General features: G+C 41.3%; 1 protein-coding gene across 13 annotated transcripts in view; it reads left to right on the forward strand.

Moving 5' to 3' along the window:
- Positions 1-26,559, forward strand: part of thrab (thyroid hormone receptor alpha b) — a 300,247-nt gene that overhangs the window by 242,908 nt on the left and 30,780 nt on the right. For 8 of the 13 annotated variants that reach the window (XM_074619271.1, XM_074619269.1, XM_074619272.1 and 5 more), the window contains 3 exons: positions 7,877-8,271; positions 25,481-25,542; positions 26,014-26,070. In XM_074619271.1, the coding sequence (XP_074475372.1) occupies positions 8,216-8,271; positions 25,481-25,542; positions 26,014-26,070 (175 nt within the window). In that variant the 5' untranslated portion in view covers positions 7,877-8,215. Of the gene's footprint in view, positions 1-7,876; positions 8,272-17,775; positions 18,226-25,480; positions 25,543-26,013; positions 26,071-26,559 lie in introns of those variants that run through there. The other 5 variants (XM_074619275.1, XM_074619276.1, XM_074619277.1 and 2 more) reach the window with 5 other exon arrangements.

A 26,559-nucleotide genomic window follows, 5' to 3' on the forward strand; every position in this document is an offset into this window, starting at 1 on the left:
AGAGGAAGTGCCGGAAACACAAGTCCTTCCAAACCTTGTGATCTTATGCAGCACGCATCCAAGGCTGCAAATATGCCAACTATGTCACACCCTTGAAACAAGCAGCTATTTTAATAAACGAAATAAGTTGTTTTCTATGTAGTTACTTTAGTCCTTCTACCAAACAAAGAGCGAAGAAAACATGCCCTTCAGAGATGCTCTTTATTCCCCCGTACTCTGCTAATGGTGTCAGCACTACACAGCTAGTAAACTATCAAAGCGTCTCCGTTTCATCAACTTAATTGACTGGAAACATAATTCCTAAATATTGTTACAGTGCCCCGTTTCTTTAATAACACTTTCAATTGATATCTCTCCATCAAAACGCATCCCAAACGGCCTTGACTGATTTTATTGCCGGTGTAGAACTACGTTTCACACTGGTCTGCTTTGTACTGAAGAATTCACCCACTTCTTCTTTTTTTTTTTCTCCCCACTTTCTGAAGAACAGAGGGACATCGATCTCTTTGGCCTGGAACAGAGGAGAGAGAGAGCAGGTCATGTTTAATTAACTCTGAGCTTCTCCGGGCATCAACGTGCATTCACTAGTTATTCTTTTGATACATTTTAAAGGCTGTATTTCAGCGCGTGCAATTAAAGGTGAACCCTTTTTTTTTCCTGGAGGGGAAAATGCCAGTTTTTGCAGGCCCAATTAAAATTTGGAAGGGAAGAGAATCAAGGTGCATGCGGCTGAGACATGTGAGTTGTAGCGTGTGTGTGTGTGTGTGTGTGTTCTACAAAGGGAATGTTATTGTCTGTATCCATATATGTGAGTTTGTTCAAGTTGATACAAGCAAATCCTTCAAGTCCTGAGATGTTTAACTTCAAGGGACAGTTCACCCCAAAATACTTTTTTTTTTCCTCTTACCTATAGTTTTGTTTATCAGTTGAGATTGTTTTGGTGTGAGTTACCGAGTGTTGGAGATGTCGGCCGTGGAGATGTCTGCCTTCTCTCCAACATAACGTAACTAGATGACACTCAGCTTGTGCTGCTCAAAGTGTAAAAAAAAAAAAAAAATACATTTGAAAAACTCAACAGCAACGTCTCTTTCCAGAAATCATGACTCGGTGACTCGAGATAATCCACAGACCTCGTTGTGAGCAGTTTCATGTCGGAACTGTTTTCTGTCTACGGAAATACACCCGTCAACCGTATCACCATTCAGAAGGAAGCGTGCATCTGCTCGTGAATGAGAGGCTCGTGCTCGTGACTGCTAGCTCACCTGAGCCGAGGAGGACGCCAACGTTAACGTTTACACCTTGTGCTATCGCGAGCCTCTCGTCCACGAGTAGATGCATGCTTCCTTCTGCACGGTTGGTGGGTGTAGTTTGGTAGAAAGAAAATAGTTCCTACTAGGGAAGCACCGATCCAACTTTTTGCGTCACTTTGTGGAAGTGACTGGGATCATTCTTTTATGGGTAAGGCAACATCAGGCTTCACTTAAACATCGCTTTCCTAACTGTAAAACTAAATATAACAAATAAATACATAGATTAAATTCACTGAATTGTTATTTATTATTAAAATAATTAATGGTACACCAACAACTTGGTGAAAGATCTTAGAAATGAACAGGAATTACAATTCAAATTGGTGCCTTCACGCCTTAAAAACATGGAAAAGACAACACTTATGCTATATTACGATATTCAAAATCGAAGACAATATCTAGTCTCATGTCTTGATATCAATATAAAATCGATATATTGCCCAGCCCTATAGTTCCATTATATTGGAGAGAAGGCAGACATCTCTACGGCCGATATCTCCAACACTCTGCAACTCACACCAAAACAATGTAGATTGATAAATAGCGCTACAGATGAGATGAAAAATATGTATTTTTGATTTGGGGCTTAACCGTCCCTTTAATAGTGTCTGTCTATATGCACACGCACTGCATTATGTGAGTCTACGGTTCTGTTAAAGCCTTACTCCAGCCCAAATCTCCTAGTTGCATCAAAACATTTCATAATAAATGTATTTCGGTGCCGTTGCCGGAGCTTTAAAGTATCTTGGCTGTCACTGGAAGGTCACACGTTCCACTAGATCCATTCATCACGTATTTAAAATGTAGGAATTGCTTGTTATTCCACATGATTTGTTTCCTGATACAATCACAACATGATACGCTGCATATTCATATTTTATAGCTCATTGACGTGCAGGGACCATAAATGGTTGTGTATTGAATCCGTAGCTGATAGCGAACGTGTGCAATCCCAGACGTTTATCTCTGTATGTACATACGTGCTAAAAACCAGCTGAACGCCCTAAATCTGCCTTTTGATACGCCCTGTTCTTTTCCTGTTATTCGTCTTCTCGCTCTGATAAGTGGGTTTATTTTGTCTCAATTCCAACAGTGACCTAAATCAAGTCTTTTCTTTACCTTTCGTCAACTTTGCCTCCTCCTCAAAATACTGTATATATTATCTCAATCTCACTTTATCGCTCTCTTTCTTTCTCACTTTGCCTCCTTATCTCCGCTCTTTCACGCTGTCTTTCCACAGCTCAAGTATGCTATGTACTCTTTTCCGCCCCAGACCTCTTGACAAACTGTATTTTCATGGCCTGACCTCGGATATATGGGGTATAAATATAAGCATAACTTGCCGGGTGGGAGCAGAGGCGAATGACTACATACAAGGACACAGTAGTTGAGAGAGCAACTACTGTATATATATGGCCTGCAGAGAGGGGGGGAGATTTTTTTTTTCAAAGATTTATCGCACTACTATTAGTTTTCTGGAAACACCTTAATGATATGTTATATATGTAGTGAAAGCTAATTATCATACCTTGCTAGCTTCTACTTTACGAGTGGAATAGGAACTTCACAGCACGTCTGGTGCTTCTAAATGCTGTAAAGAACCGGTACACAACCAACACTATGTGAGCTCCATAGAAGTTGACAGCTGCGGACCTCAAGGGTCAGCAAACTGGACTCATGGGAAACTCCCACCGAGAGGCTTGAAGCTCTCCACAAATATGTCAAAAAAAATTTTTTTGCACAATAGCTGTGGTATCGTTGAAATTTATGTTTCCTTGCACAAAAGGTTAGGAGGAAAAATTTCCGTTTGACATTGTTTTAGAAATTTAGGCGCCACCTGAGTCTGTCATGACCGCACCGCCGGGCCATTCCTGGATTTACGGAAGAGATGAACCCCTCGGGTCATAAAGGATGTTTTTCTCGCTGAATAGCTAGAGCTGGGCCGGTGTACAAATGCTCCAACCCGTTTGATATTAAGCCAAATACCGGACCGCTTTACCACATTTTACCAATAGGTGTCGCACTTGAATCCTCAGCCGCTCCCAAGTGGAACATGATAAGAGCACCTTGGGAACCAGAGGGTCGCCGGTTCAAATCCCTGCGCGGACTAAGTACAGAGTGTGGACTGGTTTCTGGAGAGGTACTAGTTGGCCTCCTGGTCACTGCAGAGGTGCCCCTTGAGCAAGGCATCGACCCTCCAAACTGCTCCCTGAGCGCTATATAGTAGCTGCTCAGTTAAATGCAGAGATTAGACACAGAGTGTGCTGTGTACAATACAATCTGATTTACATTTACATGAATGAGAGTGTCGGGATCCAGTCCACTCGGTGGCTGGTTTGTCATCCGCCAATCAACACTAAATAGGAAGAAGAAGCAGAGAGTGAAGCGGCACCAGCGTTCGCACATTGCCTCGTCTATGTTTTTTCGACTCGCCTCTTTCGTCTGCTTCAAATCCAAAATGTTGCCATATTGGCGCAGTTTTACTCCGTCATGTCTCGTCTCGTCACCCCAAACTACACGTGAACTGTCTAATAAACAAACACAACGTACGTCATGCGCCTCTTCCCCCCCTCCCAACTCTACTGACATGTGATCTCCTTCATGTTGTCGGCCTCGGCTCACGGCCTGTCAGACACTAGCGGTTTCGTTATTCTGTCTCTAAACAAACATAATAGTATGTTAATCACGTTGTCATATTGCTTATTACTTATGCAATACAAGCTGGATTTAATGTAGGACCAGGCGATAATTCAATAGGATAATTTATCGTCTTTCAATGGAATCATATCGTGATGAAATCACATCGAGATATCGTGATACACAATTACGTTGTCTAAAATTAAATATAACAAGCACATAGTAACTCAGATTTCTCAGAAAATCTGATCACTTTGCACTTAAGTTTTTAATTAAATGAGAAAATACTCTTTTTTAATTTACACAAGAGTACACAAAAATAGGTTTTACCATGTGGTGATTTCACTATTTATGTATTGAATTACCAGAAACCATTCTATATCCTGATATGTATATCGAGATATGAAATGACCTATAACGGGATAGAAGATTTTGGCCATATCGCCCGGCCCTGATTTAGCGCCGCGACGCCGTCGACACCTGTTGCTGCTGTCAAATTCTTTTTAATATGCCAGAATGTGTCCTCTAACAGCTACAGTTTTGTTTTTCAAATGAGGTGGGACATTTGTTCATTTATTTTGCTGGTACTTGGACTTAGTTTCAGTTGCTCATCAAACAATGGGCCCTCTTTCTCGTCTGTCCTCTCCATCCCAGTGTGATAAACAACTAATTGTTTGTGCTGCAAACACAAACAACAGCTCTGAGGCCACTCGTAGCAACAGTTGATGTGATAGAGAGAAGGCCTCCGATAAAGCACACTCCATTAGTGGAAAGCCTCTGGGTCTATGTCATCATTACTGTCTTATTTACCATCCCTCCACCGTTAGTCCTGCTGGGGTCAGAGTGTCACTGGTTGGTTTGTTTGTGTACCGTATATGTGTGTGAATATGGTTCTTGGTTAAGGTTTTGCTCAATAGAAACATAATAAATGGGTAGAAGGTTGTTGCGAAGCTGTTTATGTAATGTTTGAGATGTAATGTTACAACATGCACCATTTCTTTCTAATTCAACACAGCTCCTTTACCTCGTGACTGAAAAGGTGTTTAACAATAGTTTAAGAGAGTTCACCTCCACATCATCCCCTCATGTCACATCATCATAAAACTTCACTTCGTCCTTGGTGTCCCTTCGTGTGGCAGAGGGAGCTACGTTTCCTATCTCGACCGCTCGATGCGTCATAAATAAATAAATACGTTCTGGCGTTTATGGGTCTATTCAACGCTTTTCAACGCTGTGAAGGTTGCAGCAATTCATAAAGCCAGAGTGTGTACTTAAGATCTGCGTGTGTTTACACGTATAGATTCAGTAATTCTGCAATGACACACAATGTGTTTATTAAAGACTCTAAAAGACGGTGTTTAGTAAGTGCATTAAAGTCACTGCTGCTATGAACTAATGGACTTTTTCTTTTCAATTACTTTTCAATATCTCAGATATGTGTTCAGTTTCTTTTATGAATCAAAAGGAGCACTGCGCAAAAAATGGGCCAAATCAATAAAGTGTATTTTATAGTAGGGCTGCAAGTAACAGTTATTTTAATTATGATGATTGTCCATAGTTAATCATAATTAATCTCACATTTTTTGCTCAAAATGTACCTTAAAGGGAGATTTGTCAAGTATTTAATACTCTTCTCAACATGGGAGTGGGCAAATATGTTTTTTTATGCAAATGTATGTATATATTTATTATTGTAAATCAATTAACAACAACAGCTGTCAGTGTGTCAGTGTGCTGACTTGACTATGACTTGCCCCAAAACTGCATGTGATTATCATAAAGTGGGCATGTCTGTAAAGGGGAGACTCGTGGGTACCCATAGAACCCATTTTCATTCACATATCTGGAGGTCAGAGGTCAAGGGACCGCTTTGAAAATGGGCATGATAGTTTTTCCTCGCCAAAAGTTTTTCTAGTTTCATATGATGCCGGTATCTTCACTCTAGCTTTAAAACTGAGTCCGCTACAACCTCAGAGAGATCCATATTGAACGTTGCGTTAATACGTTAGAGAAATTAGTGGCATTAAAACAAATTTGCGTTGTTATCGCGTTAACTTTGACAGCCCTAATTTTAATTATTAATTAACCTGTTGATTATTTAACAGAAAATAACACGCAAAAAAATACTTGAGCAAGGTGACATTGTAAATTAGCTTCTTTTTTTCCCCCACATTTATTAAAATTATAAAGATATGAAACATAGAAAGACAGAAAAAACATACTCAGCAACTAATGTTTTGCATTTTTGCTTGATAAATTGCTTTAAAAAAAAACTAGATTATTAATGTTGTTCTTTACCTTTCTGTCAAACGACTAATTGATTAATTGTTTCAGCATTAAAAATTCAAAGTCAACATCTCACCGCCACCTGACAATCTTATAATCTGCTTCTTTTTTTTTTTATATATTTACAGCTGTTCAATTTGATTTAAATTATTATTATTATTTCCAGAGCTTCCATCAGCATCACACAGAAGGTTTAGGGGTGTGAATCGGACGCCCTCTGCTCTAATATGACTCCTAAACAAGTCCTTTGCCTGCAGATGAAGGTTGTTTTGAATGTGGCCTGTAATCTCTCTATTAGCAGTAAAAGCAATAATAATATCAGTCATGTCTAAGGACATTCTCATGCCCTGTATCCCACTGTTCCGGATTAGAAAAGGCATTGAACCAGGGATTAGCGGAGGAAAGAATAAAGCCTTCCTTTGACAACAGAGGAGGGAGGCAGGGGCTAATGGATCAAGACCCTCTGAGTACACACACACACACACATTCAGCTGCTCATCTTAAAGCTACTTAACCCCGCGCCAGAGGTGACATTCCGTAACAAGTTTTCCAGGAACTATCCAGTTGTAGCCGCAGCAGTTGAAGGTGACGGAGCTTCCCCTCTGACCTCCGGGCCCGCTGTATCCAGTTTTAACTCGGTGTGTGACTCGGAGGAATCCCTCGGCTGCCGGGTGCACGAGGACATGTTTTCTCTTCCTGACCCAGTTGTCTGTATCCGAACACGTCATGTGTTATAAGCCTCACATTTGGATTTATTTGGGTCGGGTTTTTTAAATTGCTGGTACTGCCGAGGTTGAGGTCTCAGCTCTAGACAGAACTCTCCATCTCAGACCCCCTTTACACATCGCGTTACAATGTGTCTCGTATCCAGATTGTATCTAGATCTGATTTAACCTGATTACATTTACACCTGGTATTATTACGTGTCTCCAGTGTCCACATTGAGATATCCGATTGAGATCTGATCGTTCTGTCATAATGGGCTGAACAGAAGCCTCCGGAGGCTGCGCAGGCTTGCAGCTGGTTCCCTGCTGGAGAGGCGGTGTACATGCGGGGGTCACTTAAGCCTCAAAACTGCTCCGTTTAGAGGGAGAGGGCCTGCAATTGTGACGTGAATGTCTTCATTCGCACACACACAGAGGAATGAGGAGAGGAGACGCTGAGCACAGAGAGCGGTGGCGGTGATCTCTCTGGTCTCTCGGTGGTCCAGTGACGAGAGGGGAATCTGATGCGCCTTGCAAAGGCTGAGAGGATGTGTGTGGGCAGGTGGACAGGTAGTACGATGTGCAGATGTCTTGATGTCTAAGATCTTCATTAGGGTGAAGTTTGCTTTCATTTCTTTCATCCTGGGTTACGCTTTGTTGACCAGATCTTGATAAACGCGTGACAAAATTGTGATTATTTTCACAATTAATTAATGGTGAAAACTGCTCATCAGAGTTTCCCACTGCCACTTTGTCTGCCCAATGGTCCAAAACCCAAAGATATTCATTTTACTATGATAGAGGACTAAGAAAACCAGCAAATATTCACATTTGAAAAGTCAGAAACTGATTTTTTTTGGCACTTTTGCATGATAAACTGCCGATAAACTAGCGGTTTCAGCTCCATGTAATCAGACTGTGTCCTTTGCTCTCTTCCAGATTGGATCCCGCTCCACCCTCCGAATCCCTCAGACTGACATCCACCTCCAGCCCCGACTCACCCCGGTCTCCGGAGCCCTTCCCACTGACCCCCCCAACATCTTCCCCCATAGCTTGCCGTTTCACACCGAGCCACACCGCACCAACCTCACTTCAATCCCCCCTGGAGACCCCCCCTCCCCCCCTCCCCCAACCCATCCTCCCGAAAAAACACCCAGGGACGGGACCCTGTCATGTTTCACTGACGGACCCCTCCCGACCAGCGAATGACAAGTGTGCATTCGAGGGTGGGGCTTGCCTCAGTCTCTCATGATTGGCTGCTGGATGGAATTAAGGTGAATGGAACACGTGCCCAAGGAGCAGGACCCTAACCCATCAGAGGGAGAAGAGAAACGGTGAGTCTGTTTTTATACACAAACATCCACTTATTCAAAAGGCTTTTTTTTCTCCATATTGCTTGGCTATTGTTTCACGTTGGTCTGTGTAATGTTAGAAGTAGTGTACGTCACACAGAACCGTTGCCTCAAGAACTCCTCCTTTACTTTGTCTTTGCGGATGTAAACACGTCCCTGAAATGAAGCAGGCATGGCTTTCTGTTATTGTGTAATGGTGTTATGTATGGAGGTCTTCTGAGGACATCCCAAACGGAATCTTTATTTTTCAAGTCTCTCTTTTATCGTCTAAATCTTTCTCATGGTTCCCCCGTTCTTACGTCCTCCGGATCATTTTTTCCAGACATGCTAAACAACAAAGCGGCCCCTTTTTTCCTCGCCGCCGCTCTCTTCCTCTCGTCTGAATTGTTTTTCAGAGAACTAGGCTTAAAGCTACATCTGACCCCAACGCTCCTCCCCCCTCGCTCCTTCATTTCTTGAGAAGCAGAACCAGTCAGGCCGGCCCGAACACAAACAAACACAGCACTGTTTAAGCCCCTTCTCATAAATGAAAACATAATATTAGTGGAATGGAGCCTGCTAGAGGAAGGGGCCTCCGTGTGGAAGAGGCCTCGGGCTAAAGGAAAGCGTTATCTGTCAATATCAATCTGCTTTGGCTTTGAGACGGAGTTTAGTTTATTTACAATATTTTATGATAGTTTTATGGGACTGTTCTTCCTTTAAAGGGTAACTTCACTATTTTTAAACCCATGTTTTTGTGTCTAAGTGACTAATGGGGACATACATTTTTGAAATTGGTCCAGTATTAAGTTATATTACGTTGCAGCCGCTAAACGAGTCAATGTACGTTCACTAAAAGTGCTTGTTTTTGCCACTGACAGGCTCAGATTGTTATTATAAGTGTCTGACAACATTATGGAAAGGACCCTACAGAGACACGTTTTTCTTTACCTTTCGCTTGATCTGTCCATTCGATCGAGGAAGCTTCATTCTGCAATCTGATTTTGCATCCACATTGTCAAAATCAGCTTAATTATCAACCATGACATTGAAAATCATTTAGATAACACTAAGCTACGCTTTGTGTACTCATAACAAACAGACCAGGTCAAGTGAAAGGTAAGAAATTCTCTGTGACATGCCGTGACATCATCTTCAAAGGGACACTCACTGAGTCATTTTAACAGCAACCGTGTAGTGTACATAATGTTCCTGGCGTAGTATACGGTTTAGTTTTGCAAGCTGCCATTTCTTACAATCTGGGTAAAGTGAATTGAAAATTGCGGTCGCTATTGACGGCAGCTTGGCTATTTAAAAACAGCATTTCTGTGCAGGTGATAGGTGAGTTTGTGTCACGATTCTCTCTGACCAATCAGTGGTCTGCAGTGTTTTAACTCCACCTTCTAGTAGGGGTGTAAGAAAATATCGATACACATGAATATCGCAGTATTATGTTGTGCGATATTGTGTTGATTCTCCAAAACGCTGTATTTATTTTTAATTAACCTCTTAAAAATCCGACGGCCGGACGCTGTTTTGTCATTCTGAGGCTGTTGCGTGCTCAGTTTTAGTTTTATACTGACGATACTGGTATCATATGAAACTACAAAAACCTAAGGAATCCATTGGTACCAACCATGTCATACTAGCATGTCGGGAAGGAGGTTAAATAACGCTCCAAATTAAGGCTAAATTTTGGCGAGGAAAAACTGGCATGGCCATTTTCATAGAGGTCCCTTGACCTCGGACCTCAAATTATGTGAATGAACATGGTTGTTGTTTTTTTTTCTCTGAAGGGTCCTTTCCATAATGTTGTCAGACACTTATGATTACAATCTGAGCCTGTCAGTGGTCAAAACAAGCACTTTTACTGGACGTACATTGGCGGTTAGGAGTTTCCCCGAGCGGTTACATTACAGCCCATTTAGTGGCTGCTGGCTGCAGCGTTCTCCCTCAATACTGGACCACTTTCAAAAGTTATTGCCCCCATTAGTCACTTACACACAAAAACATGGGAAAAGAGGGTCAAAGTTGAAAACTACCGAAGATAACCTTTAAATTATAAAAGGTAATCTCTCTATCTGGGAAGAACTAAAGTTGTAATGCAGATAACTTGTCACTTAATGTGGGTCAGATGTGAGGGAAGATCATAGAAGCTTTTCAGATTTCATGCTGATAAGTTGAAGAAGGAAACACTGAAAGCAGCATTTTGCCAACAGCTTATTTATATTACTCTCACAAATATCTCTTTTTGTATGTATGGCCATTAATGCAGTCAAAAATTAACCTTTTAGGATGTTTATTTTGTTAAAAACAAAGCACTTCTGTTTACAACATGTTGTATTTATTTACCCCTTTCAGACTAAGAAGTCAGTGGATAAGATGAGCACCTGAAGGCACCACTAGCCCAAATGTTTTCACTCTAAAATATGTCTCTGTGATTAAATTTAAATGTATGTAATGATATCAATATGAGTCGGCGTTATCAGTACCATGTGGGGAGACTATCCGGCTGCCCAGAATGCAGCACAGCTCCACTGTGTCTCCATGTTGCTGTATTACAAGCTGGTGTTAAGAAAGTCAATCCGGCGGAGCCTGCATAGATTCCTCAGCTAACATGAACACCTGTCAGGAGATTAACAGCTCCGCCGCTGCAGGACGGGGACAGTTGGTGCAGTCATGGATGTAGGAGTCTGTACATCGGCCTTTCTTTTTTATACCTGATATGTTTGGGTGCAAGTATTCGCTGCTTTTGTTACCGAGCGGTGGCTGCAGCGCTTTGCACCTCACGGGTAATTAAAAGCACAATGAATTAAAGCTCTCTGGGCTTCAGACTGGAGCCGTTGCTCAGTGGAGTAGATGTCAGCGATGTGTCCAGGATGACGGTGGATTTGATTAAATCTCTGCCCCTCCCCTCTGTATGTTGTCACCCTTTTGTTTTGTACTGCACCGGCTCTTTGAAGTGATGCTATACTTACCAACATGCAGGCAGAGAACAGAACACCTGTACTTATGGATTGAAGATTGTGTTTGATATGTGCACAGTTTTCTGTCAATCAAACATTGCGGTTTCTGAGCTGCTGAAACCAGAAAGTTCGACGCTACTTCAGCTCATATTCTCGATGGCTCTCATTAAGATGCATGAATTGTTGTACAGCGTATGTCACGCTGGATTTAGTTCAAGCGTAGATACGTAGTCGCAGCTTGCATCACTTCTCCTAACATGTCACCACAGCTGATGCAAGGCTGCTTGCAGTGTGTTGCATTAACAGTGGCAAAGGCTTGCACCATAGTCGTGTGTATGTGTATATCCAGGAATCTTTGTTGTTGATGTGCATCAAGAGGTTTTTACCCACTGCAGCCTCCAGTTGAACACGCATGGGACCAGATCTCAGCACGCAGTTAATAGCTGGCTCAATTTTTCCTCTGGCGACAGCGAGTCTAATGATTTAATTACTTAGCAAATGAGACGGAATTTGTTTATAATGTTCCCATTTCCTTTTTTAAACATGTTAGAAGGGGGTATCAGTGCTCCTCAGAATCTCTTATTCACCACAGGTAGGACCTGTTTCACTGAGCTGTAAACAGCACGTGATGGGTAATACTAACTCTGCGGTATCTGTGTCAGGGAGCACATTCAAAGCTATCCGTGCATCCAGAGGGAGGAGCATCAATCTACCAAACATGTACTCACACATATAGAGGCAAATAGGGACAGAGCTGTCAAAGTTAATGCAATAATAACACGTTAACACTAATTTGTTTTAACGCCTCTAATTTCTTTAACGCATTAACACATCTTTTTAGGTTGTAGCGAGATAGAGTGAAGATCCTGGCATCATATGAAACTACAAAACCTAAGGAATCCATTGGTACCAACCATGTCATACTAGCTCATCATGAAGGAGGCTAAATAACGCTCCAAACGTATGCCAAATTTTTACCCACGAGTCTCCTCTTTGCAGACATGCCCACTTTATGATAATCACATGCAGTTTGGGGCAAGTCATAGTGAAGTCAGCACACTGACACACTGACAGCTGTTGTTGTCTGTTGGGCTGCAGTTTGCCATGTTATGATTTGAGCATATTTTGTATGCTAAATGCAGTACCTGTGAGGGTTTATGGACAATATCTGTCATTGTTTTGTGTTGTTAATTGATTTCTAATAATAAATATATACATACATTTACATAAAGCAGCATATTTGCCCTCTCACATCTTGATAAGAGCATTAAATACTTGACAAATCTCCCTTTAAGGTACATTTTGTTGTTTTCTTTACTTCCTGTGATATAAAAGTCAGGCCTCCTTTTGTTTTCTTCCTTACTGCCTTTAACGTCTACAACACAGCCTCTGAATCTCTGTGATCAGATTGGTTCTCCTGCCATGCAACACGCACACTGTGTGTGTGAAAAAGTAAACAAGCTTCAGCTCGTCCTTCCCGTGGACATGAGGATGTCCTGTCCTGTCATGCATGGCGGGTTAAAGGCATTGTTATTCAGGCTCTTGCTATGGATTTTATTACATCGCTGGTTCCTCTGAGCGTTCGTTTGAGATTTGAATACTAAGTAAGGCTTTGAAACACAGAGGATGTCATTAAAGGGGAACTACGCCCACTTTCAAAATTTATACATGTTATTCCTATGGTCTAAGGCAGTTAAAAAAATATTAGTAAACATGAACAACTCTCTCCCAAATCCAAAAAGTAGAGTGATAAAACTCCATAGAGTATAAAGTGTAGAGCTGCTCCATAGACAATGAATGGGGAGAGATGTTCTAGATGACACTGAGAGCGCCCAGAGGAATGTTCTGAGTACATTGTCTTGTGTGTGATTAAAACAGTACGTGCTGTATTCAGTATATGGGTGTGTCGATAAAGTATGTGATAAGTATGTACATAAACCTGTTGGCATAGACAGAGTAACGTGAGTCAGCGGTGTCATAGATTGCATAACGTGTGTTCTAAATATTTGAAAATGTTTCAGGCGATGAAACTGATCCTGAAAGATTAACCTCATCATCACCGGCATCAGATCACTGCAGCCTTAGTTACCGTGGTGATCTGCCGTGGGAAAAAAACTAAATTCAACTGGCAAACTCCACTGATTTGAGAGAGAAGCAGCAGGATTGTGTCAGTCAGTGTTACTCTGCTATCAGATTAACGCTTCCTCGAGTATTGTTCCTTTGATTCGTACTAGAGAATGTTTAAAAACTGTTGGTTTTGACGGTTAAAAACTGAAAGAAGTGATTTCTGATTGAAAAAGGAGGAAGGTGGGCATTTGTGTTTGAGTCATAAATTTAAACCAAATGATTTCAGGTGGATAATAACTGTGAATGGATGATACTGATAATCTCATATGGCTGCGTGAATCACTGATCCAGTACATTGAGGTTTTTTTTGTTCATTTAAAGGGACTGTTTGTAACTTTTTAAGCGTATAAATGTAGCGGGCCGGCACACATGCGCGTTCGCATATGCGCGCTCGCGTGTGGCCGGAGCCTCGTCTCCGCTGCTTGCTCTCCTTCACTCAGACAGCGCACGTCCTCGCTGTCTCGCTCCACCTCTAGACGTGAACGCGCGCTCACTCCACACTGCAGAAGAGTTAGTTTAGCTCTGAGAATATCTAGTGAATGTAGAGTGGACGTTTGTGCAGAAATAACTGCTGCAGCTCCTCCAGACCAACAGAGGTTTTCCGTGTCTTGTGAAGTGACGGGGCTCCTCAACGAGTTACGTTATCGTCTCGTTACCGACCGGGTGCCGGTGTCTTCGGCTGCCGGCTGCGGTCGGGAGGCGATAACGTAACTCGTTGAGGAGCCCCGCTGCTGAAGCCTGTGCTGAAGCAGGAAAAGCCAACACTAGGATCAGCAGTGATTCATGGAGAGACCTTCGTCTGGTCAGCTAACATTACTGCCAAGCAGCTGAAATATAGAGTGATGTTGTGGTTTTAGCTGACGTCTGTCGCCTCACTGTTTTGAGCGATGCTCGTTCATGTCTATGTAGAGCGAGCAAGCGCGACGCTGACTTTCGTTGATTTCAAGGCCACAGCTGTCGTTGTTAAGCAGCATTTCTGAATCTTACAAATAGTCCCTTTAAAGTTACTCTATTACTACCGGGAGCGGATTATGAAATATCATCATTCAGAGGACAAGCTGGAATAATATCGGTGCAGCATGATGAGTGTTTTGTTTGCGATTTGACTGGAGGTGTTCGCTGGTAAACCTGTAAATCACAATATGCAAATAAGCTGCTATAGATTCAGATGCACCTGCTGCAGATGACTGATAGTTAATCTACACAGCGTTTGTTTTGCCTCATCACACCAAGCAGGTGGATTTAAAGGCAAGATAACCCTGCTGAATTTTTCCCTTTTAATCAAATCCAAATTAAACGTAACATGTTTAAAAAGGCCACCGTTTGAATATATTTGCCTATTGTGATTCATGTCATTTGCAAAATGTCAAAATGAGAAAGAATTTGTTTAAAATGTGCAGCCACATTTGTTATTTTTATAAATAATGTAATGGTTGTTCAGTTTGTTTTTAATGAATCACTTAAAGGGATAGTTTGGGTGTTTTGAAGTGTAGTTGTATGAGGTTTTTATCCATAGTCAGTGTATTAGCTACAGCAGATGACAGTCAGCACGCCCCCAGTTTGGAAAAACAAACAGGAGTTACCACACGGAAGCAAAGCAATGTAAAAAACATATTTTTAGACACCTAAAAGAATCAATATCAGTTTAAGTGTACGCTATATTTAGAATATTTTTGCTGCTTTACCTTGCTGTGAGACAGCGAGGGAACTGAAGCTGTTACAAAAAACAGTAATTTGCAGAACACAGGAGTTGCTGGTCTACCGCTGCCTCGATCGGTTAGTTTGTTTGTGTTATTGTGTGACTTTGGTGAATCCAAACTAACCGAAAGTCACACAATAACACGAACAAACTAACCGATCGAGGCAGCGGTAGACCAGCAACTCCTGTGTTCAGCGGGCTAAAATTACTGTTTTTGCCAATGGAGTCTGGTGGCTTTGGCGAGAGCATAGGCAGTTCCCCGTCGGAAACATAGACTGTATAGCTTTCTCACGGTCAGGTAAGGCGGAGAAAATATTTTAAATATATCGTACACTTAAACTGATATTGATTTTATTAGGTGGGCCTTCTTTTAGGTGGCTAAAATACGTTTTGCTTTGCTCCCATGCCGGTACTCCTGTCTTTTTCTCCAAACTGGGGGCGTGTCTACCATCATCTACTGTAAGTAGGATAAGTATCTCACACAATCCCACTTCAAAACACTTAAACTATCACTTTAACAGTATGCATATGGTTTGGAAATATTTTAGAAAAGTATAGAACAGAAGCAAAATGTACACAAAATGTAGATTGATGTGAACTAACAGCCACTAAATACAGGCCACACGTAGTCATTTGGGCCGTATAGTCTTTTTTAAATGTTTTATTGTACCGGATGTAGCGAGCTGTATATATTTGAGGATTTAGCTACGTGTTTATTATTGGTTATGTGTGTGGGGAGCTGTAAACTTGTGTATTTGGACAGAGGGAGTTGTCTTGCTTTCACTTAGTGGCATGCTATACCCCCGTCTGGCTCAGTCTGTAATTTAGACAGTGGCGGGATACATGAGGGAACAAAGTGTCCATTAGCGCTGAATGTATAGGACGGGACAGACCCAGCTGTAGGCATGTAGCATGCATGCTGAACAATAGGCTACTGTGGCACCCAAACATAGGACAGGGGGCCTCATTCAGACGCTGTTATGGATATAATTCTCTGGACTAGTGTCTTTGTATTGTTCTGGCTGTTTATTGCATGAGCTTCAGAGCAGGTGCCTCTCAGTCCTCCAGTTCTTCATTAAAAGGTCAGTTCACCCAAAATAGCAAACATATTCTCTCTCTCACCTCTAGTTGTGTCTGGCCAGGATGCACACGGTTTGGGTTTTGAAAATACGTCTGACAGATTTCTGGCACTGCCCCGAATACAAGGGAGGTGATTTAATTTGTGGCGCTCACCGCAACAGCTACATGTCTTTTATAGATTCAAGGTTCTTTATTTACTTATTTGTCAATTCCAGCAAAGCAGCAGTCACTAGCAATGAAAATCTTTGGTGTCAGGTTCCTTCAACAATGCTCATAAAATATGTATATATGAAATGGGAAATCACACAAGTAAATGTAAAAGCAAAATGATAATGTAAGGCTTTAAAATAGTGCAGTTAAAATAAATATAAACATACATAAATATAAAATAGTAATGCAAATATAAATTTGTAATTTAGTTGAAGACATTATTTCAGAATGTAAACAGCATGTAGTATGTTTATGCATGATGAGAAGTAATATAAATATACAGAGGTGTAAACAGGAATGTCGTACATAATAATGACAAGTACTAAAGATATATATACAGATGTGTAGACAGGAATCTAGTATGTATAGAGAAGTAATAAATATGTGTGTATATATATACACAGTGGTGTAGATAGGAATGTAGTACATAATAATGAGAAGGACTAAAGATAAATATACAGAGGTGTAGACAGGAATGTAGTACATAATAATTAGAAATACTAAAAATATATGCAGATGTGTAGACAGGAATGTAGTACATAATAATGAGAGGTACTAAAAATATATGCAGATGTGTAGACAGGAATTTAGTACATAATAATGAGAGGTACTAAAAATATATATACAGAGGTGTAGATAGGAATGCAGTATGTATAGAGAAGTAGTATATATATACACACACACATACACTAGATAAAGTGATAATATTATAGAGACTATTAAGAATATAATACAATTTATATTTATATATATATAATAAAGAGACTAAGATTAAGAGTTACATTTACATTGTTTTGAACACCACAAGTGAAATTCCCAACACCACTAGAGGGAAGTGTTTTGTTTGGGGTTTTTTTGTTGATGTATTTTCTTGTAATGTGGGTGAACATATCTTTCACATTATAAGCAATATTCCATATTTTTCTTATTGTCAACAAATCCCATGAAGAAAAACAGACCAAAACAAGTATTGTGTGTGTATGTATATCTTATTCCTCTGTGCCATAGAGCTCCATTGTTGCTCTGTATGACATGTTCCTTCATTAGCATGAACACTGTATCTTATTTTGCCTCAATCCCACATACACCGCCCTGCTGCCACAAATACTCACCAGAGCTCTAAATGTGTTAATCCACAGCTGAAAATAGTCCCCAACAAACACACTAATTCCTCCTGTTTGAGTGACGTTTGCTAAAATATACACTGATCAGCTGTTTTAGGAAATTACTGAGCCTTTTTTAAAAATTAAACTTTATATTTGTGACCTGTTTTTTAATTTATTTATTTAGGTCTTCAGCAGCAAACACATTTGATAATTTTCATGGGATTTGTTGACGACAAGTAACATATAGAATAACGCCAATCCTATCATTTAATTGCAGCCATAGGGGGAATAATCTGTAAGGAGATACGGCGCTCTCTGTCTGGTGTTGATCGCTATTTCTCTCACACGTGCCGCTTTAACTTTAATGAAACCTGCTCTGTCTTAAAATAGTCCTGTCTCATGAGAGCGCTCAGTTACCTGACAGTCTGTCAATTACATGTTAGACGCGCTCCAGTCGCTGTCAAAGTCACAGGTGGAGACGCTGGCCGTCCTCCAATCAGGTTAGACTGGGTGGTGCTAGCGGCAGAGCAAGAAAGTCCCACAGATTAGAGGAAGAGGGAGGGAGAGGCAGAGTGTATTTGAGTGGGTCGGTCGGCTAAACATAGCACAACTGGTAGAGACATCAGGGTGTAAGAGAGTGAGACAGACGGAGACTAAGTCCATGCATGAGGGTTGTGTAGCAGCTACTCATCTACATCTGCAACTTCAACTAACAGCACTCCTTTACCATGCATATTTTACAGTCCCACTGCATCATCAGGTCAGCACTGTAAGTCTTTTTCCTGTCATGTTTTTTTGCTGGTGTTCTGTTCTGTTCTCTGCGTTTGTGTTGGGCTTGCACTGCAACATGTGTGTGTGAATGTGTGTGCGTGTATTCTGCACAGTTCTACGGCTCATAGGAATCATACCGCTGCTCTTACACGTCAGCTGTGCCAGAGAGGCCGGAGAGAAAGTACAGCATGTGCATGTTTCTGCGGGGTTGGCTCAGGTTGCTGAGAGGCACAGTGTGTGCGTTGCCGTGTACATTCAGCGGGTGTGTTGCAATCTGTGCTGTGGCGCGTCAGAGTTTGAGAGCTGGTAGATTGAAGAAGCGCTCTCTGGTATGCCTGCGCTGCACTGGGCGTCCTGCCCCAACCTGCAAAAAAACTCACATTCCATCAGAAAATACTCGATTATGCATGATGTTTTCATCCGTGAACAGGCGTCGAGCTTGTATTTGCACTAAGTGACCACACGTTCACCGGCCGTGTGATACAATGTCAAATGCTGTCAGGCTGTCTGCTCAATCAACTTCTCTTTGTTTGTTTGTTTAGAGTGATTCAAACCATCATGTTCAGCAAGAAACTAATCACTGCTTTACACACTTTTTATTCACATTGTGTTTTTATTGTTTTTGTTTTCTTTCTGCTGGCTTCTTCGAGCCTCTTGACACCGTTTCTCTTCCCACTCGGAGCTCTCAGAGCGCTGAAAAGCACGTCTGAGGCTCCGCCAAGAGCGCTAAGCTCTTTTTTTAGCTGCCATAGTGTTCATATTTTCATTAGTGCTATTTTGGGATTGATCTTAATAGAGGGTTAGAGCTGCAGCTTACTCAGAGAGCCCTATCATTATTTCATTATTACTATCATTGCTTTGCCAATTCTCTGGCTGTTGTGTTATTGTATGCCAAATGTGAGCGTGGAAACTCACGCGCAGCTCAGCTGAGAGAAAACAAAGTTTAACATCTGTTGATGAGATGCAGGATCTCCGTAGATGCAGAGAAGTTGTGGTAAGAGTGACAGAGACCTGAGTAAAGAGTATCTGTTTTTATCCACTTTGCCAATGTTTCCATCTTAAACAACACGCTGCCGCATGGGAGGACTGAACTGTCACAGAGCTGTCAATGTGATGCTTGTCGCCTCCAGCAGCTGTATGGATGGAGTGATGTGGAAGCCAGTTGGCAGAGGGAGAGATGTCAGTGAAAACCCCACCTTGTCTTTCTGCTGCTGTGACAGCTTTAATAAGATTTTTTTTTTTCTCAGCCTGTTGGCATTTAACTTTTGCCCACAAAGGGAATGAAAAGCATCGGCCACGTTCACAGAGCTCTCCGATTTCTTAACTCGTCTGCGTTGTGAAATATGCACCTTGCAACCATTGCTGCTGTTGCTGAGTTCACAATATGAGCAGCACAGCAACAGGCTGCAAGTCATTTTCAATGCAAGCTGTTGACACGAATCTACAAACTGATATCCGGCGCCTGTCGCTGTGTGACGGGCTACGAATAAAGATGAGCTGGTCTCAACTTTTGTCAACGTTCCAGTGAAGCGATGTCAGTGAAGACCCCACCTTGTCTGTCTGCTGCTGTGACAGCTTTAATATTGTTTTTCTCCACCTATACTGTGATTTAACTTTGCCCACAAAGGGAATGAAAAGCAAACCTTGCTCAAACAGTTCTCATATCTTCACTCGTCTTAACTCGTCTACATTGACAGCCAGTCATATGTTTTTGTTTCACCCTGTTCCGCTCCGTCTACAAAAATGCCTTTAACATAACTACATCATCAGCGCTTGAAAAAACACTTCATTGGGGACAATGTAGCTGGCAACGCTGCCCGCTTTGTTGCTTTTGTTGCTCTTAGTGTGCTTTTGTTGCTTCACAGGTGAGCATCTTGACTCCTCCAGCTTTTGGAGACAGTTGTCACGTCAGATGTCGTCCATTCTCCCACCATGACAGGAACATTTAGAATACATCCACACTAATACGTTTTAAAACTAAAACGATCTCCGTCCAGACGAGCGTTTTAGGGCCATTTCCGAATTAATCTCCATCCATACTACCATGCCTGATAGCATAGACAACAAGGTCAGCAACGCTTGTAACTCGTTATCCATGTTGAAATTAACAACAGGCAGTCGAGTCTGTATTGTTTTCTTCCGAAAAAAGGTTCACTTGACTGGGCGTGACGAATCAGGGAAGGACACGTCATGACTGATCAGACCCGTCAGCGAACGTGGATGTCTGCGTCATCGTTTTTAAAGGTCTCCATGTTAGTGGCTTGAAAACGCCGGAGTAGTGTGGACGCTAGGCGTAAACGTAGCAAAAGACATGTGTTTTAAAAACGTATTAGTGTGGGTGCAGCCTTAGTTTAGACGGATGTCTAATAAGATGCTACAGGCACAACAACCACGATCAATCACGCTTTAACTCAGCAGGCTTTCTTTAAGAGCTCAGTTTAGTGCCCTGTTAAGCTATCTGATGTGTTCTGAAAAGAGCAAAGGGAACCATAAGTGAGAACCAGACGGTGCTATAAGCTGGGGTAAAATGTGAAGGTCAGTTTGAGTTGGCATTTAAGCTCAATTACAGCAACTCCTGAACCTAACAGGCAATTATACAGTTATATTTCTGAGGAGGAAACATTGTTTGCAGGTGTGAAATATAAAAAACACGCTGGCTTATAAGAGAAGTGAGAAACGTCTCGGTCATTTAGAAGCAGTGCCGTGTCCACTATAGGCCCTGTTTACACCTGGCATTAACATGCATGTTGGGTGATCTAGTCACAAGTGGACAGCTCTAAATACGTCAGTTCACGCCTGCATTAGCATGCGTCTCCACATGCGTCTCCACATGCGTCTCGAGAGACCACTTGTCTCACTTCCCCGCTCTATATGCAAATAAACACCTACATCATTTCAGTTTGCAAATCGGTGGGAAGCAGTCTGCCGGAAATTAAAAGAAGAAATCAAAACGATTCCTTGCCGTGTTCCAGGCAAACCAGATCACCCAAGATGTGTGACGCACTCGTAAATTATCTCTACGGGCTTTTCTAAATTTTCATTTTGTGTGGACAAAGCCGGCGATTTGAGAACCAACTGGAACTGAGAAAAAGGACAGCCGCGGTTTTGGTGACGTATTTTCCCGTTACGTCCTTTACTGTCACGCATCAGGATGAATTAGCCTTTACACTACAAAAGATATGTGGTCAAATGTGCCCCAGACCGACTCGGCAAGTGGTTTGAGTGATCGGATCACGATGTGTGTCTTGGTGGTTGTTTACACTTGAATGTAGAGCTCTCGGAGATGCATTTATGTAAACAGGCTCTATAAGATCTTTTGATCACTCTGGGAAAGTCACTTTGCATAAAATCTGTTTATCATAAAGCATGGAAACATGTTGTGAAATATGTTTTCCTGCCCTGAGTGACTTCAGCCCATGTTCTTTCCCTCACGGCATCCAAGTTCCATCGTACATATCCTTTAGTGACCAATTAGAATATAATCAGAGATGTCAGTGTGCATGCTAAGTTCACAGAAAGGGAGTTATCCCATCATGCAAAGTGCACCGGAAATGAAACAGCTACTCAGACTCGGGAGCAGTGTAATCAGACAGCAACAGGAATGTTAGAACACGTACTGAAACCTTTTTTACTTTCTCTCATTTTTTAATTTAAATTTAGCTTTCCAGAGCTGCGACTGATAGATTGACCTCCAGCCACACACATGATGTGTAATTACCTCGTGGTACAAACTGGCAAGGAGCGGTGTGACAGCAGACATCGGCAAAGAGGTTTTAAACATGGTTTTTATATTAACTTATTACACAGCTTTGTTGAATACTCGATTCTGATTGGTCAATCACAGCGTTCTACGGGCTTTTAGTTCTTTATAGCAGACCGTTGCTATGTATAACAGACCGTTGCTATGTATAACAGACCGTTGCTATGTATAACAGACCGTTGCTATGGGCGCAGTTCTGATGTAGGACTCTGGTGGACCGTTTTTGTGTCAAATAATTTATTTCTTAAGTAAGTAGCCGTGTAATAAGCGTGATAATGTACACCTAGCGGGTCATTGTTGTGAAGCCTGTCGGGGTTTATTTCACAACAATGACCGGCTCGCTGTACATTATCCCTTACATGTGTTTCATTGCATTCTGTATATATCTCTACACTTTGTATGCAAATTAACATTTTTATTAGGGCTGTCAATCAATTAAAATATTTAATCACGATTAATCGAAAATTACTCACACATTTTTTATCTGTTCAAAATGTACCTTAAAGGGAGATTTGTCAAGTATTTAACACTTATCAACATGGGAGTGGGCAAATATGCTTGTTTTATGCAAATGTATGTATATATTTATTATTGGAAATCAATTAACAACACAAAACAATGACAGATATTGTCCAGAAACCCTCACAGGTACTGCATTTTAGCATAAAACAATAAGCTCAAATCATAACATGGCAAACTGCAGCCCAACAGGCAACAACAGCTGTCAGTGTGTCAGTGTGCTGACTTGACTATGACTTGCCCCAAACTGCATGTGATTATCATAAAGTGGGCATGTCTGTAAAGGGGAGACTCGTGGGTACCCATAGAACCCATTTACATTCACATATCTGGAGGTCAGAGGTCAAGGGAACCCTTTGAAAAATGGCCAAGACAGTTTTTCCTCACCAAAAATTAGCGTAAGTTTGGAGTGTTATTTAACCTCCTTCACGACAAGCCACTATGACATGGTTGGTACCAAAGGATTCATTAGGTTTTCTATTTTAATATGATGCAAATTGTGTTTAATGCGTTAAAGAAATGAGTGGCATTAATTATCGACTTAACTTTGACAGCCCTAATTTCTACACTTTGTATGCAAATTAACATTTTTATTTGTTAATTGTGTGGAGACGGGATCCTTTGAGAGAGGAAAGGTAAATAATGGATATAATTTGCTGAATTATTCCTGTCACAATACTGCTAGAACTTCAATTTCATGTATACTAAATCCCTTCAGTACCTAATGGCATTTTTATATATTGTGCAGTTGGGACACAGTTTTTGCAGTCAAGTCAAGTACATTACTAATATATACATCACAAATCACAGCGCTTTATTATCTGTACAACATATAACTCTCTGTATCTGCAGACTTTGATTCAGATAAGTAAAAACTCTAAAGGTTTAACATCAGAAAGAGCACGATTGTTCCTCCAGATAATAAATAGCATACTGTACTACAACTTCACAGAGCAGATGTGACCTCCAGGCCTGTGTATTGCATCTTAACAGAGTAGAACTTCATTTCATTTCTGTTGCTAATGGAGTCCTGCTCCCTCTCCTGGAGCTGGAATTAAAGGGCCGCGGTGTGGGAGGAGAGCTGGAGGCTAGCAGAGTGTCTGAGAGCAGAGAGCTGGACTCTTGGGATCAAGCACTCTCTCTCTCTCTCTCTCGCTCTCCCGTACTCTCTTTTCAGAAATGCTTTTTTTCTCTCTCTCCCTCTACTTAACGCTCTCCCTCCTTCATCTCTGCGCTTTCATAATTCCCTTCAGAGCAGCCAGTTCCCATCTGTGCTGTACATGCCTTTCACATGTGTCACAGCGGTCGGAGGTGTGTTTCTGAGTGCACATGCTTGTTGAGCATGTTGCTTCGTCTATGCCTGACGTCTAATAGAGTTGCTGTCTTTGTTATTGTGAGGCTTTTCCATGTGTACCTTAATAATTCAAGTTGCTTTTCCGGGGGGTTTAAATTGTCGTTTTCCTGCTGCTCGGATTCAGTTTTTGAGCAAGAATCTTTCCTGCCAAATTTGACATACAGAAGAGTAAAGCTTTACTTGTTGGTCTTAGAGAGCTCTATTACTCCTCTGTTGGAAACTTAAGTGGCGGCAAACCACGCTCTTGTTTTTTTTTTTTAATTAAATTTGAGTACCAGATGGTTTGCTGGAGCAGAGATGCAGGATGATATAACGCCAGAAGAGACAAATACAGAAACGTTTCTAGAAGTCTGTCAGGTATCCTATTTCATGACATTTTTCTCCTCACTATTTGGTTTATTGTTGTATCTTCCAACTCTGTCAAAGACCTCATTTACATGTGGTATTAACATTTACCTGGTTGCGTTACCCACAAAAATAGCATCTAATCACGGGCCTTTTGTATTTACACCCTGGTGTTGATGAGCATTCGCGTCAGCTCGATTGTGGAGTCGATGGACTCGTCAACAAACATCCAGGGAATCAGTGCATTTGTCTGGAGCCTTTTCCTGGGCAGTTTGAGATAGCAGGAAGAGGTGGAATTAGGTGACCTTTCATATTGTTGAACAATTTTCTTCTATCCGGCCGATACAGACAGCTTTTCTGGCCAATTCAGTTCAGATTGCAGTGTTTTGTGTACAATTAACCCTCTGAACACCAAGCTGTTTCAGGATGGTTTTTTTCCTTCTATCACATTTTTCTCACAGTGGCCTCATTTGTCACAGCAATATATATTTAAGTATAAAGTATGAACATATACACATTTTGGAAACGGCATAATTATGGCTAGAAGTAGGTAGAAATCAAACATGTATTTTGTGCAGTAGAACACAGTTATCATGCCATAAAAGAGAATAAAGGCAGGTTGAATTTCTTTGATCATTTATTTTACAAAACAATTTAAAACATTGAATCTATATATATATATAACCTTTTTCCAAACGCACACAAGTGTTTCTAATATTGGAAAAAAAGAGGGCTCCACATGCTATACATATTGAACTATTTACATTTTTACAGCCTCTCTTGTCTTCTCGTAAACAGCCTGCAGTTCAGTCAAAGTTTCACTGAATTTTTTGTCACGCAACTGTCGGTCTCAGCCAAGTCAATCATGTCCTCCCAGGCGGCGCTGAGGAACGCAGAATTTAATGTTTTTTACAGGATTTGGTTTCTGCAAACGGTTTATTTGGGGCAAAAATGTTAAATGAAACATTTGATGAAATGCCACTATTTTAAGCTTAGGTTTGGATTCATTTCCTGACGGAAGCGTTCGTGACACATGATTCATTCAAGGACTGTCGGAAATGTGATATTCCGACGATAATTTCTGTTTTCACAGTTTCTGGCTATGATAAACGGTGTAATTTTGGTGGCTTTATTAAAAGAAAACATGCCTTTCATACCCGCCGGCGGGTTGTGGATTATGTGTTTACATGAAGGTTTAGTATATTTACATGCACATTTACTTAATTCTCGTTCTTTTTCCTCTCCTCTCTCTTTGTCCCTTTTGTAATCTCTCAGGTGGCTCAATGGCCCGAAAAGGAAGAGGAAGAACAGCCAATGTTCGTTGAAGAGTATGACTGGTGAGTAACTGCTGGGTGGTGTTTTGATAGAGAGGGAGAGAGACATTTTAAAGCAGCTCTGAAGTGGCAGCTAGGAAACAAACCTCCACTTTCGTACCTGAAGTGTGAATGAAGTCTGAATTTTAAGTCTCTTTAGAAGCACACCTCTACTTTAGAGAATAAAAGCTCTCCAGATGCAGAGAACCATTCATTTTGAAAATCACTCTCCCAGTTTTTTTCTTTTTCTTCAGCTATATTTGATTCACTTTAGGCATCTTTTTTAGAAAAAGGAATATTGTAGCTGTCAATCTCCCCAAAGTGAATGCATGCAGTTGAGTGACTGCTCAGAAGCTAGTGGTACATGATTCATTGCTGCCTCGTGCACATTACGCTTTCGATTTGTCACCTCCAAAGAGAAAAAGTAAAACATCTTGGCATCTGTCATCAATAAACGAAAGCCTTGTGCTCTGTCTGCTTTCTTGTTGGACGCAGCACGTTGTCTGAGTGACAGCTCCAAATCCCCCGAGCTGAAAGAAGCGAGTAAAGAAGGTAAGAGAGAGATAGTGACGGAGGAACACCAACATAAAAATCTAAAGAATGGTTGATTTGGCATTTATAATATACAGTATATACCTCCCAAAGCCAGTCCTCTCCACATGTTTCCCCTCCCAGCCCTGTTGTTTGCCTCCCTGCATCACTGCTGGAATCTGGTACCATATTCTACCTGACATGGTCCATTGCTACTGGGAAACTATGACAATAACTCTGCCTGGTTGTATGAGATCAAATTACATCCACTGTAATGATGTCAGCGTTTTCCTGAGGGAGAGTGGATCCTCAACCAGACTTTAGATGCTTCAACAGGATACTAAAGAATACTAACATGTGCATCGGTATTGGTCAGTGATTCGACCGAGGTCAAATCACTACAGAGATTAATGTGAATTCAAAATCCAGTTTACTCTGAGATGACTTAATCAATTCTAGTGTTGAAATCAGTGGGCAACCTCCGGGTCTGAGAAGTGAAGCCAATGCTGA

This window comes from Sebastes fasciatus, chromosome 20 (assembly GCF_043250625.1).
Source record: "Sebastes fasciatus isolate fSebFas1 chromosome 20, fSebFas1.pri, whole genome shotgun sequence".
NCBI lineage: Eukaryota > Metazoa > Chordata > Actinopteri > Perciformes > Sebastidae > Sebastes > Sebastes fasciatus.